Source organism: Eubalaena glacialis, chromosome 3 (genome assembly GCF_028564815.1).
Source record: "Eubalaena glacialis isolate mEubGla1 chromosome 3, mEubGla1.1.hap2.+ XY, whole genome shotgun sequence".
Lineage (NCBI taxonomy): Eukaryota > Metazoa > Chordata > Mammalia > Artiodactyla > Balaenidae > Eubalaena > Eubalaena glacialis.
In genome coordinates, this window is record NC_083718.1 from 100,773,347 (window position 1) to 100,786,155 (window position 12,809).

The 12,809-nt window shown below is 41.6% G+C and overlaps 1 protein-coding gene across 1 annotated transcript; it reads right to left on the bottom strand.

Annotated features, from left to right (window-relative positions):
* Positions 1 to 1,534: 1,534 nt before the first annotated feature.
* Positions 1,535 to 2,780, bottom strand: PRMT6 (protein arginine methyltransferase 6). The gene has a single exon (XM_061186249.1). It carries the CDS (start codon positions 2,761 to 2,763, stop codon positions 1,636 to 1,638), a length of 1,128 nt encoding a protein of 375 aa, XP_061042232.1. The 5' UTR covers positions 2,764 to 2,780; the 3' UTR covers positions 1,535 to 1,635.
* Between the last annotated feature and the right edge of the window lie 10,029 nt (positions 2,781 to 12,809).

Here is a 12,809-nt window from a genome sequence, read left to right on the forward strand (position 1 = left end):
AACCAGGCCTAGCTTGCTATGACTGTACCATTTACATGAGCTAACTATCCTAACATCAACATGGTGACAACTATAAATGTATTACTTGCTATGCAAGGATCTTGTAAAGTTGATGATTTTGTACATGTATGTTTCCCTTCATAATGGTAGATCTCATGTGTTGATACCAAATTTTAGAAAATTAGTTGTAATACTTGAATATTTTAATAAGCAATGAATAAAGGAGAAAACTCAGTTAAAATAACAGAACTACGTTAGAGTACTCCAGAAGACCAGTTTTTCACACCTGTTTTCTATTAGCATACAAAAGCTACTAGTATGAAGAAACCATACATTAAGCATAGCTGAATTATCCTTAAGCTATATTCTGTAGGGGCTGTAACACGGTTTTTAAGAACAATATTAAAAAAGGTGAAATCTAAAACTCAAACAGTACACAAGACTTACTTCATCTATAAAAATAGAGCGAATGCCAATGTTTTATTTGCCACAGAGATAAGGAGGGAAACACGGGTAAAATAAATTTGATAACATGACTCACACTTCATTACAAATGATTTTCCTAAATTCACAACTTTCACATTCAGCTGAGCTAAAAAGAAAAAAAACCCCAAAAAACACTAAAAAACTTTCACTTGATCAAAGTAGGCCAAATCACATGATCCCTCTGAATGAGGGAGTTTAATTTTCTAGCTGAGAAAATATTTTCTGTAATTTAGTAAGCTTAAATAATTCACCCATGATGATAAATAAGCCCTTGGGTCAGGATCAGAAGAAAACTCCTGTATCGGCTTATTTTAAAGAAGTACACAAAAATTTTATTATGGAACATTTTCTTGGTTAAATCTTAAGAGTAAAGACAATTAAAACATCCATACTACTTCACCATCTTTCAGGTCTTTTTCTCCTAAATGTACCTTCTAGATTTCTTAGGTGTGCTGTACAATTCCTTAGGGTGCTGAAGTTGATGAACACCTTACTCCATTAAGTGAAATAAAACTTCACTTAATGGAGTAAGGTGTTCATCAACTTTAGCACCCTAAGGAAGTAGTAAGTGCTATTTAAACTTTGTCCTCATTCTCCTCTCCCACGTTACCAGTAGTAAAATTTATTTAAAAAAACAATGAGAAAGAAATACGGTAGCCTAGAGGCACCTGGGAAGGGGGGGAATATGGCTCTGGAGAGATATTAGTCATATGGGAGATTTATGGAGTCTAATTATAAACCCCTTTACCCCCTCCCTGGTTTTAGACTTAGGGTGTGAGGTGTCTGGGATGTGCATGGAGCCTTCACAAACTGACATTTTCTTCCTTTTTTTCCCCTTTTTTGCATGAAACAAAAGAAATACAAGTGCTTGGTACCACGTGCTTTTGAGGCTTAAAGGGCCATTAATAAACAAGCTGTTTCGGTCGTTGAGGGGGATCGAAATCACTTTTTAATAAATATCGCCAGAAGGATCTCCTCGAAGGGAGACTGAAGTTATTCTCCCTCCCCAGGAGCCCTAAGCGGAAAGGGAGACGGAAGATAATGTCCCCTATTTGCACGTGAGATTTCCCTTTCTCCTCCGACCCCCCCCTCCGCCTCTACCGCGCAGGTCTGGCCGCCTCTGGAGGTAGCTGGGAGAGAAGGCCACGCTCAGTCCTCCATGGCAAAGTCTTTGGTCTTTTCTTCCTGGTCGCCCACTTTGTAGCGCAGCAGCACGCGTAGGTGACGGTGGTTGTCCTGGGAGGGCAGCAGCGTGATCTCTCCGGAAACGTCCGTATCTTGCTCCACTTGCACAGGCTCGTTCAGGTAGAGGAGTGCCTGCTTCCAGTGCGTGACTGGGTGAAAAGGCGAGGTGGACAGCACCAGGGGTTTCTCCGAGTCCCCTCCGGGGAAGGTCACCTGGAACCAGATGGCAAAGCCGTGCATGTGAGCCGAGCCGTAGCAGCTGAAGCGGAAGCGCCCACCCACCCCCGCCTCCAGCTCCTGCTCCAGGCCGGCGCGGGCCAGCTCCAGCTGAGCAAAGCACTGCGGCCGGGCCAGCACATCCTCGCCGGACAGGCCTTGCACCACGATTTCTGAGTGGCCCATGAGGCAGCGCGTGGCGAAGCTCTCCAGGCAGCTCATGTCCACACCGTAGAGCTGCTTCATCTGGCTCCAGAAGCTTAGGCGCAACTCCAGCATCTGGTCGCTGATGGGCGCCACGAAGAGCTCGGCGGAAGCCGGCAGTAGGAGACCGCCCTCCTTCAGCCACTTGGTCCGCGCGTGGAGCACAGAGCTCAGCATGGACTCGTGCAGGAGTCCGCAGCCCATCCACTCGCTCACGATGGCATCCACCTGCTCCGGCAACTCCACCGTCTCCACCGGCCCCGGCAGGACGTGCACCCGGTCCTCCAGCCCGTTGAGCCGCACCACCTCCCGGGCCTGTTGCCAGATGTCGCTGGCCTCCACCGCGTACACGCGCCGGGCCCCGGCCTGGGCACAGAAGATGCTGAGAATGCCGGTGCCCGCGCCCACGTCCAGCACGGTCTTGCCCCGCAGCGCTGCCCAGTTCCGCAGGATGCCCAGGCGGTAGGCATCGGTGCGGACGCGGTCGGCAATCATCTCCTCGTGGACCGATACATCCGAGTAGCACTGGTAGTACAGCTGGTCACGCTCCCGCCTAGTCCTCCGGGGTCGTGGCAGGGCCACCTCCAGCTCTCCGCCATCTTCCTCTTCAGTTCCCTCCCCTCCTTCGCCGCCGCCCCCCGACTCAAGCTTTCTTCTCTTGGGCTGCGACATCTTGGCGGCTCGGGCCGGCTCCCGGCGTGCGTTGCGCGACGCGGCGCGAGCTCTAGGAAGCAGGGGTTTCTGGTATTTGTAGTGCGCGCTCGTGCCGCCCAGTTGTGGCAGGGCACCGGGCGAGTGCCCGCCAGATGCCTCTGAGCTGTACTCTGCTCTTTTACCTGCTGCTTTGGTGTCGTGGAATCCCTCTCCCACCACCCCGCACCCATATTCAATGATTCTTTACGTTCCTCCTCCTTCTCTTAGATCCTCGATTCTCTTTTGCTTTCACTCCCTTCCTGAAGTGGACACGCCCACTTAAAACTAATAAATCCATGTTTTGTCATGTCTACTCAACTGCCAGATTTTTTATTACACAGAATTATCTGGGCGGCACCGTTCATACACTACCGCCTCATCTGGACAGTTGCAACTCTTAGACCTCTCCAAACGTGGAGATTTGGAAATTGCACTACATGTTTTTCTTCTCTGTTTTCAGGCGAGTTAGGATGCAAAGGTGAATGGAACAAAGTTTTCAGGGGAGTTAGGATACAAAGGTGTAAATGGAACAAAGTAAAAACCCAACAGTGTAAAACCCTGGTTCGGATTCCAGTGAGACCACAAATTAATGGAATGATTAGGGCAAGCTATATAACTACTCTTGCCTTCAGTTACCCATTCACCAGCAACAAAGAATCTTCAATGCAGTTGAAAAATTAAGTTTCTGGTCTCTATTTTAGCAGAATGGTTACTTGGCTCTTAGTCCTGCTCTGGTAATTCTGTGGCTCATTCAAGAGTTAAATCTTGGAAAGGTTCAAACCAAGGAGCAGTTGGAAAGCAACAGTGGTGTGATACAGTGAAACCCATTGCCAGGTGTATTCTGGTAACCAATTATTTTTTTTCCCCCAGAGGTAACTGAATCCTTCATCCCCTGTGATCACTTCTCTGCTTCAACTCATTTTTTCCTGTGTGTCTCCTTGTCTGGGCGAGATTGGTACTCCCTTCTTCCTCTTTCATTTTCCTTTCAGTCAACTATCAGCTCTTAATCTCTTCCCTCTTGGTTGTTCATAGTAGAAATAAAATACATTTTAAAATACATGTGATGTCTATATGGGTGTCTGTGTTCTTCATAAGTAAGGTGAGAAAAAATTTTCTCCCAGCTTAAAAAAATCACACGAAAAAAATTGACTTTTATTTTCTTGTAGTCTCAAACTATGTCTTTTAAACCAATGAGCCTGTTTTCCTTATCTGGGGGGAAAGTTCCTTCACCCCATTCTCTCTATTAATCTGTCATTGAATGAAATAGGCTGATTGACCTGACATCCTCAGCTGTACTTCTAACTCAGGGCTTTCTGGCTGCTCATAAGAATCCTCTGTGGAGCTTTTAAAAAATACCTATGCCTGTGTCCCACTTCAAACTAATTAAATCAGAACCACTCCAGTGGAGCTTGCGCATACAGTTTTAAAAGCTACCCAGGGAATTTGTGCAGCCAGAGTGAGAAATGTTCTTAATGATTTTAGTTAAATCTTGCTCCATTATTTTCATTGGGTAAATTATCTTTTTTTGGTGGCCTGGGCTCAACCATTTAAGGCTAAAAATCCTCAGAGCATTTCCTCTCTGCCCAGTTTGATATCTTGTTTTAAGAAAATAGAGGCCCAGAGCAGGACACGGGATTAGAGTTGAAAATGTGACTGCTTCAATATATTACTTCTAGGCTGTTAATTAGTGTATACTTCTCCCATTCTTTCTGTCCTCAAAATCTTTTCCTCCCTCTTTTAAATGCATTGACTCCTCTACCCTATTTCCAATTCACTGACTCGTGGTCTTTTTTAAGAAATATCTGAATATAAGTTTTGTTGGTTCTACTTCCAAAATATATCTGAGTCCATCTTCTTTTCTCCTTATCCACTGCCTACACCCTAGTCTAATTTCCCATTTTTGCTTGTAGGGAAATCAGTCTCCTAAGAGATCTCTCAACTTCTAATCATACTCCTGTCTAATCCATTCTCCACAGAGCTACAAGAATGAGTTTTTAAAAATCTAAATTGGACCATGTCATTCTCCGGTAACTTCTTCTTCCAGTTACTGAAACAATCCAGTAACTTCAAGTAACTTCCCATCTTATCTCATACTTCTCTTCCCAGCTCCCTGTTGGGCTCAAGATATACAGGCCTTCTACCTTTTTCCTGTCTTAAGTCTTTACATATGCTCTTCCAGGACCTGGAAAACTGTTTTTCTTCTCAGCACTTCACTTCAGTGGCTCCCCATCTGTGAGGCCTCAACTTAAATATTACCGCCTAAGAAGGTCCTTCCCTGGCTACTTTAAATACTATTTTCTAACTCAAGACACCGTTTATTTCCTTCATAGCTTTTATTATTAGCTGAGTGTATGTAATTTGTCTATTTGTTTTTTGTAAAATATAAACTCCAGGAGACTTGGACTTTTGTTTCCCCGCTATTGTAGTTCCTAGCACTAGAACAGAGCCTGACAAGTGTAGAGTGTTTAATAGTCTTCAATGAAGCCTGTTGTGGAAACAATTAAATCGTTATTCATAGGGGAAGGAGAAGAGAGTTTTGCTTTTTGTAGTGCAGTGTGACAATTTGACTCTGGTAAACTCTGAGATAAATCCAGATATAGATCAAATTTAGGATAATCCCAGATGTGAGATGATTTCCTTTCCAAGCTCTCATAACCCTTTTAGATAGAATAATGGTAAACCCTAATTTTATGCCCAGATTAGAGAGAAAATGGCCTGTGGCACTTTCCTTTCTTGCACTCTGGCTTGATACAGAGAGCGATTTCTTTACTCGTCTTTTCTACCACACTGAGTTGTTTTAAGTAAGAAGGGGACCAGATCAGAGTCCTTCTCTAAGCATTGCAGCTCAGCAGCTAACCACCTGGATGGGAGAAGAATTGGAGCTGTGCCGGCAGAGTGTTCTTTGTGTTTGCATGCCAGTGGTCTACTCACCACATCTATTCAATGTGCAAACCCATTGTTTTTCAAACAAATGGATCTTGAAATTGATTTAATACACCTTCACCAGCATTAAAAAAAATAGAATAGAAAATATCAAATACATAAAATGAATAAAGGTGAGTATTCATAAAACTTGTTTCAGTTAAGTATATATATATATATATATATATTTCTTGCTACAGATTACAGTTAAAAGTTATTCTCCAAAAACAGTGTAAACTTTGATATTTTTGTAACTTTGCTTTGAGTATGGTACTGCTGTGTCCTCTCACTTATCTTTTTAGGTAGTCCTCAAATGTTATCATTTTTTGGTAGCTTTTTCAACCACTCTGTGGCCCAATAATCCTTATATATAACTTTTTTCACTCATCCCGTTGTACCAAAGCTATTTGTACATCTGGCTTTTCCATGCTAGACAATGGACATTTGAACACCAAGATTTTTTTATTTCTCACTTTTATATTAAGAATCTATCATATTGTGCTGGAATCTGAACCATTTGCTCATTCCAGATTGGCAGTCCTGAGTACACACAGGATCATAGATGTGTTTTGTATGACTGTGAGAACCATGGTCAATTTCTGCATCACACACATTCATGCATTTATCCAATCATTCATTTATTCAACAAACATTCTGGACTTCTACTCTGCACTAAGTATTCTAGAAACAGGGGACATATCAATAAACAAAAAGACAAAAATCCTTACCCCTAAAGAGCTTATATTTTCGTATTAATGTTATGTTATCTATTAATCTTATGTTTTTGTTTCTGTTTTTACTTAAGTAAAGTATTATACTGCTTTTAACTATCAACTTTCTTTCTTGTATTATTTTACCTTGGGTCCTGATGTGATTTCCTCCCACAAATACACATTTCTAATTTATTTTCCTCTTTAATTTGAAGGTCTGTTGTTTAAAAATGTGTTTTAAAGCCTAGCATATAGAGCTGCAATGAACATTGTGGTACTTGACTCTTTTTGAATTATGGTTTTCTCAGGGTATATGCCCAGTAGTAGGATTGCTGGGTCATATGGTAGTTCTATTTTTAGGTTTTTAAGGAACCTCCATAGTGGCTGTATCAATTTACATTCCCACCAACAGTGCAAGAGGGTTCCCTTTTCTCCACACCCTTCCAGCATTTATTCTTTGTAGATTTTTTGTTGATGGCTATTCTGACTGGTGTGAGGTGATACCTCATTGTAGTTTTGATTTGCATTTCTCTAATGATTAGTGATGTTGAGCATCCTTTCATGTGTTTGTTGCCAATCTGTATATCTTCTTTGGAAAAATGTCTATTTAGGTCTTCTGCCCATTTTTGGATTGGGTTGTTTTTTCTTTTGATATTGAGCTGCATGAGCTGCTTGTAAATTTTGGAGATTAAGCCTTTGTCAGTTGCTCCATTTGCAAATATTTTCTCCCATTCTGAGGGTTGTCTTTTCAGAGGGAGGAGATATGGGGATATATGTATACATATAGCTGATTCACTTTGTTATACAGCAGAAACTAACACAACATGGTAAAGCAATTATACTCCAATAAAGATGTCAAAAAAAAAAAAAAAGCCTAGCATAAGAGTTGAAGGCAGTTCCTTTAGAATTTCAAGAATTAATTATAATTCTCAAAGTGTGTGTTGGGAAAGGGTAAAGGAACAATGACGAACAATGTTATAAATATCTCTTTGACATGAATATTCATTAAATGATGTAGTTCTTGCCATGGTGCAGTTACTTGGAAGCTGCCAGCATAGAAAGAGGTACTTCTGTCAAAAAAAATCCTTTATAGAAAATGAACACAAAAGGTGGTGATTTTTGTATTTAAACAAATTGGAACATCAAACATAAAAAGCCTAGGTATATGTTACTCTCTTGACGTGTGTAGTGTCTTTTAGATCCATGGTGTATTGGCCCAAATATTAAACCTAATACTAAAACAGATGAATAGCAAATTCATAGCTCCCTGATGATATTATTATAAGTAGTTGTAATTCTTTTAAAAAATGTGTGTATTGAATTGTTTCAATAGTGACAACAGGGATATTATGAATTTAATACATAATTAGCGATTTAGTTTAAATTTATTGAGCCCTCTTAGTGTATTGAATATGGCATTTTAACAATTTCAAGTGTAAACATTGGTTATGACATTTTAACAATTTCTGCTATAAATCAGGCCACTATATTGAAAATAGTACAGAAAAACAGGAATGTAAATTATAATATGGGAAAAGTAATGTATTGGTGCATCTATGGAAATAAGCATTTGCACACCTACCCCAGGAGTAATAAGAATCAGGTAGTTTAATGAAAATCAGGTATTACGGTTAATGAATAACATTTAATAAGATCTTCCTCTCTCCTTTTTTTTTTCTTTTATGAAAACCTTTAATATGAAAGGAAACCAACATTTGCTTGTATCAGATGCTTACGTTCTCATAGCATTTTGCAACTGAGGGCATTTAAAGTGCATAGAAGTAATGTAGTCATGGTAGACCTGTGATGCTCAAAGTGAGTTTCTAGACCAAAAGTATCGGCATCACCTGGGAAATTGTTAGAATCACACAGTCATGAACCCCACTCTGTAACTAATGAATTAGAATTTCTGAGGTTGGGGTTCTGCAGTCTTTATTCTAACAGTCCTTCAGGAGACTCCAAGGAACACTGAAATTTGAGAACCACTGCACTAGACAATCTGAAGACTGCTAGGACCAGCGTGAGGCCATGTAGAGATTATGGAATGGAAGGTCTATTATTTTTCCTACTGCTGTAAAACAAATTACTACAAATTTAGCAACTTAAAACAACAAACATTTTTTATCTCATGGTGTCTGTGGGTCAGGAGTTCAGGCACTGCCTCCACAGAACCTCTGCAAGGTTGTAATCAGGGTGTCTGCCTGGCTTTATTCCTTTCTGGAGCTTGGGATTCTCTCCCAGGCATGTGGTTGCTGTTCCTTGCAGCCGTAGGACTGAGGTTTCCCTCTTTTTCTGATTGTCAGATGGAGGGTATTTTAGCCCCCAGAAGCTGCTGGCAGTTCCCTGCCACAGGGTCATTTTCCAGGCTCTCTCACAACACTTGCAACTTACTTCTTCAAGACTAGTAGAAGAAGCTTTCTTATCTCAGGGAGGGTCCTATTCCAAATAATTTCCTTGCCTCTCACCTCCCCAGGATAATCTCCTTTTTGATTAATTCAAAATCAACTGATTTGGGATTTCAATTACATCTGTTAAATAATGCTTTCAGCTGAAGAATATAGCTCCGGGTAAAGAGACCAAGGGTGTATTCCCACTGAAGTTTGATAGATATTGCAAAATATCTTAAAATTATTCTATGTCTCAGAGAACTATGGGTATGGCTCATGGCATGGGGAGATGACCGGATCAAATAGATCAGAAACAAAGTTTTAAACAAGCTGTACACCATATCTGAGCCAAAGATTTTAATACAGCACAGTTTGCCTTAGTCACCCTTGAGTTTCTGAACCCTGCCATGTGAAAAAAAAAAATCATACCACATATAGTGAATGTAGTGGCTACTTTTTTAGTCTGGGTCCAAGAAGAGAAGACTCCTGGAATGAAGCCAAGCTGAGCTGAGCCTAAATGAACCCAGTAGACTGCAGCTCTCATGTAATGGAAGCAAGAAACAAAAAACTTTTGTTGTTGCAAGCTACTGAGACATTGGTGTTATTTGTTACTGCAGCAAAAAACAAAGCTGACTAATACAAATATACATACAGAATGAATGATCATTATAGCACCACTACCCAGATCAAGACATAAAACATTACCAGTGTCATAACTGTCCCTGTGTCCCTCCAGTCCGGTACTTTTTCTCTTTCCCAAAGGTAAGTATCCTGATAATACCATAAAACATTCAGTGACAAAAGTCTCTGCTTTTATGGAGTTTATATTTTAGGGAATAATCTCTAATTCTCAAAATCTATGAGGTGGTTATCAGTATCCCTATTTTCACAGTTTGGAAAACCAAGGCACATAGCAGTTATGTCCATCACTTATTTATCTTTTCTACTGGATTGTAAACTCCTTTTAGGCAGGAACCAATTTCCTTTATCTTCCCACAATTTAGTGTAGCATCATACATATAGTCACAATATTAATTATTTTGATGACAATTAACATTTATTTTCTGCTTTCTATGTACCAGAGACAACTCGATTTTCACAAAACCTCTGTAGTAGGTATTATTATTAATCCCTTTAGAGATCAGAAAATAAGCAAAAAGAGGCTGACTTGTCATAGGTCTAGATTCTTTTGCTCTATATATGTGTGTTGAAATTGATCCATATGATTGCACATAACAGTACTTCCTTCACTTATATTGCTGTATAGTGTTCAGTTCTCAGCTCCCTCTAAAGCCACAATGGATCATACTATACTATACCTGTGGATGACTTTGCATAGAGGAGGTACCCGAGCTTCTCATTTCTTCCATCTCTGTCCTGCAGCTTCTCTATTTCTATATATCAGAGGAAAAAAGCAAGTTAGACATCATATTTTTATCTAATCTCTGCCTGTGTTTTATTCAGAAGAGTTGTGGTGTGGGAATTGTAAGTGAAGCTGTAGTAGACTGACTGTATATAAGAACCGTAATTGATTTAATAATATTGTAAATCAACTATACTTCAATAAAAAGAAAAAATAGAGTGAAGTTCAGTTTAAAGAAAAAGAATATTAATTGGTTTATTCACTTAATATTGTTGAGCTCCTACATATCTAGCACTGTGCTGGGCTTTAAGAAAGAGAGGAGGAAGCAGTCTCTTTTTTCACCATAAGAAGCTCACAATTGTTGGAGGAGGTCATTCAAAGGACTTTACTGACTGTTGACCCATAAGCCAGACTTGGGCAATCAGAGGCTCCTTATACTCTCTCCTGCACTTGGAATGTATGTTCTGCCCATTGTTCCCATAGTCAGAGCAATATCCAGGATGTAGTTTTAAGAAAGTAAGATTGAGACCATCTGTACTGTGTACATGACTGAACCCCATTAAAGCCTTTATATAAAGTTTAAGATTTTGGCAGACAGGTGTGGAGATCCACTCAGCTTGAGGCCACCTAAGACAAGCCTTGTATGTGAATTCCCTTGCTTATTAAACCTGCCAATGACCAATTTGGATTGATCTGCCTGATTCTTTGGTCTCTCCTCACTCTCTGTGTAGGAGGCTAGTTTCAGGTTTCACCAGGGTAGCTCCCAGGTTTAGGAACCAACAATTGGTGAGCCAACCAGGAGACCAAAGAAATGAGCCTTGAAAAAGAGACATCCCGAGGGGAAATCCAGAGTTCGCCATCGACCTCCGTATGGGAAGGGGTGGCCCATATGTTAGATGATTGTGGACTGCGTGTGTGTACAGAATGTACAGCTACTGTGGCAAAAAAGTGGAGCGAATGGCCGTGCAGGGGGCTGGCCTCTACTGTGGACAGGTTGCTGGCCACCGAAGCCCAACTAGAGGCTGAAGCTTGAGTTAGAAAGCAGGAAGAAGAGCTGTGGTTAGAGAAGGATGTGTGGTTGTCCACTACTCTGCTAGCTTTGGGGCTGGCAGACAAGATGGGAAAGCAGGATAAGAAGTTGGAGAACTTAGCATGCCATTTGCAAAGGTAGGAGGGCTCAACCTAGAGGATAGGTGGTGAATCCTCAAAAAATTAAAGGCCCAGACACTACCATAAAGTTTTTGGGAGTCATATGGTCAGGTAAAATGTGCATTGTCCCAGAAGCTCTGATTGACAAGATGCAAGCCTATCCAATCCTTACGAGCATGCGATGCAAGCCTTTGTAGATGTGGGAGGCTTGGAAGACTTTTACTCCCTACTGTGCTGACTGCCTCCATCCCTTGCACTGCCTGCTAAAGAAAGGGCACATGTGGAACTGGGGATCAGAGCAACAAGTCACCTTTGAGAAGGCAAAAATATTAATAAAACAGATAAAAGTTCTGGGCATCTTCCAAGCAGGGCTACCATTTGAGTTGTTAGATGTATCTGTGACTTAGGAAGGTATGGGTTGGGCACTGTGGCAGTAACAACAGAAGAGAGTACCCCTAGGTTTTGGTTCCAGCTCTAGAAGGGAACATAGACCCCCCCACAGAGCAACAGCTCCTAGCAGCGTACACAGCACTCCTCCAGGCGGAGCCTCCTATGAAGGAACAACATATCATAGTAAGGACTTCCCTTTCTATCAAGAGAAAGGTTGAGAATATGTTCCATTGACCCACCTCTGCCATGGCTCAAACTCCCACGTTGACTTAATGGCATGCCTGTTTGCAGCAGGGGAGCACCCTGTATGCCAACCCCTGTCTATGGCTTGGACAATGGGAAGCCAAGGGGTGGATGATTGTGAATAAGCCCTTGTGCGGTCAGGATGTATGGAGAGCATTTGGGTTTGCCTGCAAGAGCCTGAAGTAGTCCTCACTGTCTTCCACATCCTGTCTCATAAGGCACTGACACCCCCTTGGCAATCAGGAGGCTGATGCCCTTGCTCCGGTATAACCCCTAACAACTGACCCTTCAGCAGATACAGCAGGTTGGGTGCATAGAAACGGTGGCCACTCTAGTGCCTGGGTGGGATGGCATATTGTCAAGGATGCCCAATTGTTCTTGAAATACAGTGGCTTGTTTCATGTACTAACAGCATGTCCTGTGTGTTCTAAACAATAGCCAAGGCAACTACCGAAGAGTTTGGGGCCAATCACTGGAGTTCCCAAACGGTGAGGGACTGGCAAATTTTGATTATATTGACCCCCTTCCTCTGACTGAGGATTCTAAATATGCCTTGGTTTGTGTGGACACTACATCTGGCCTAACTCAAGTTTTCCCCTGTCACCATGCAAACCAGGCTGCAACTATTAGGGGATCAGAGAAGCTGAGTACCATATATGGATACTCCCGTGGAATAGTCACATTTCAAAGGTCATGATATGCAGGACTAGGCAGAAGACTATGACACTGAATGGAAGTTCCGCCTCTCCTATAACCTGCAAGCTGCTATGTTAGTAGAAAGGAAAAATGAAATAGTAAACCAGTAGATTAAATTACTAATAGGTAAAACCGCCTTGGTCTGGTGGACTAAAGTACTATCCC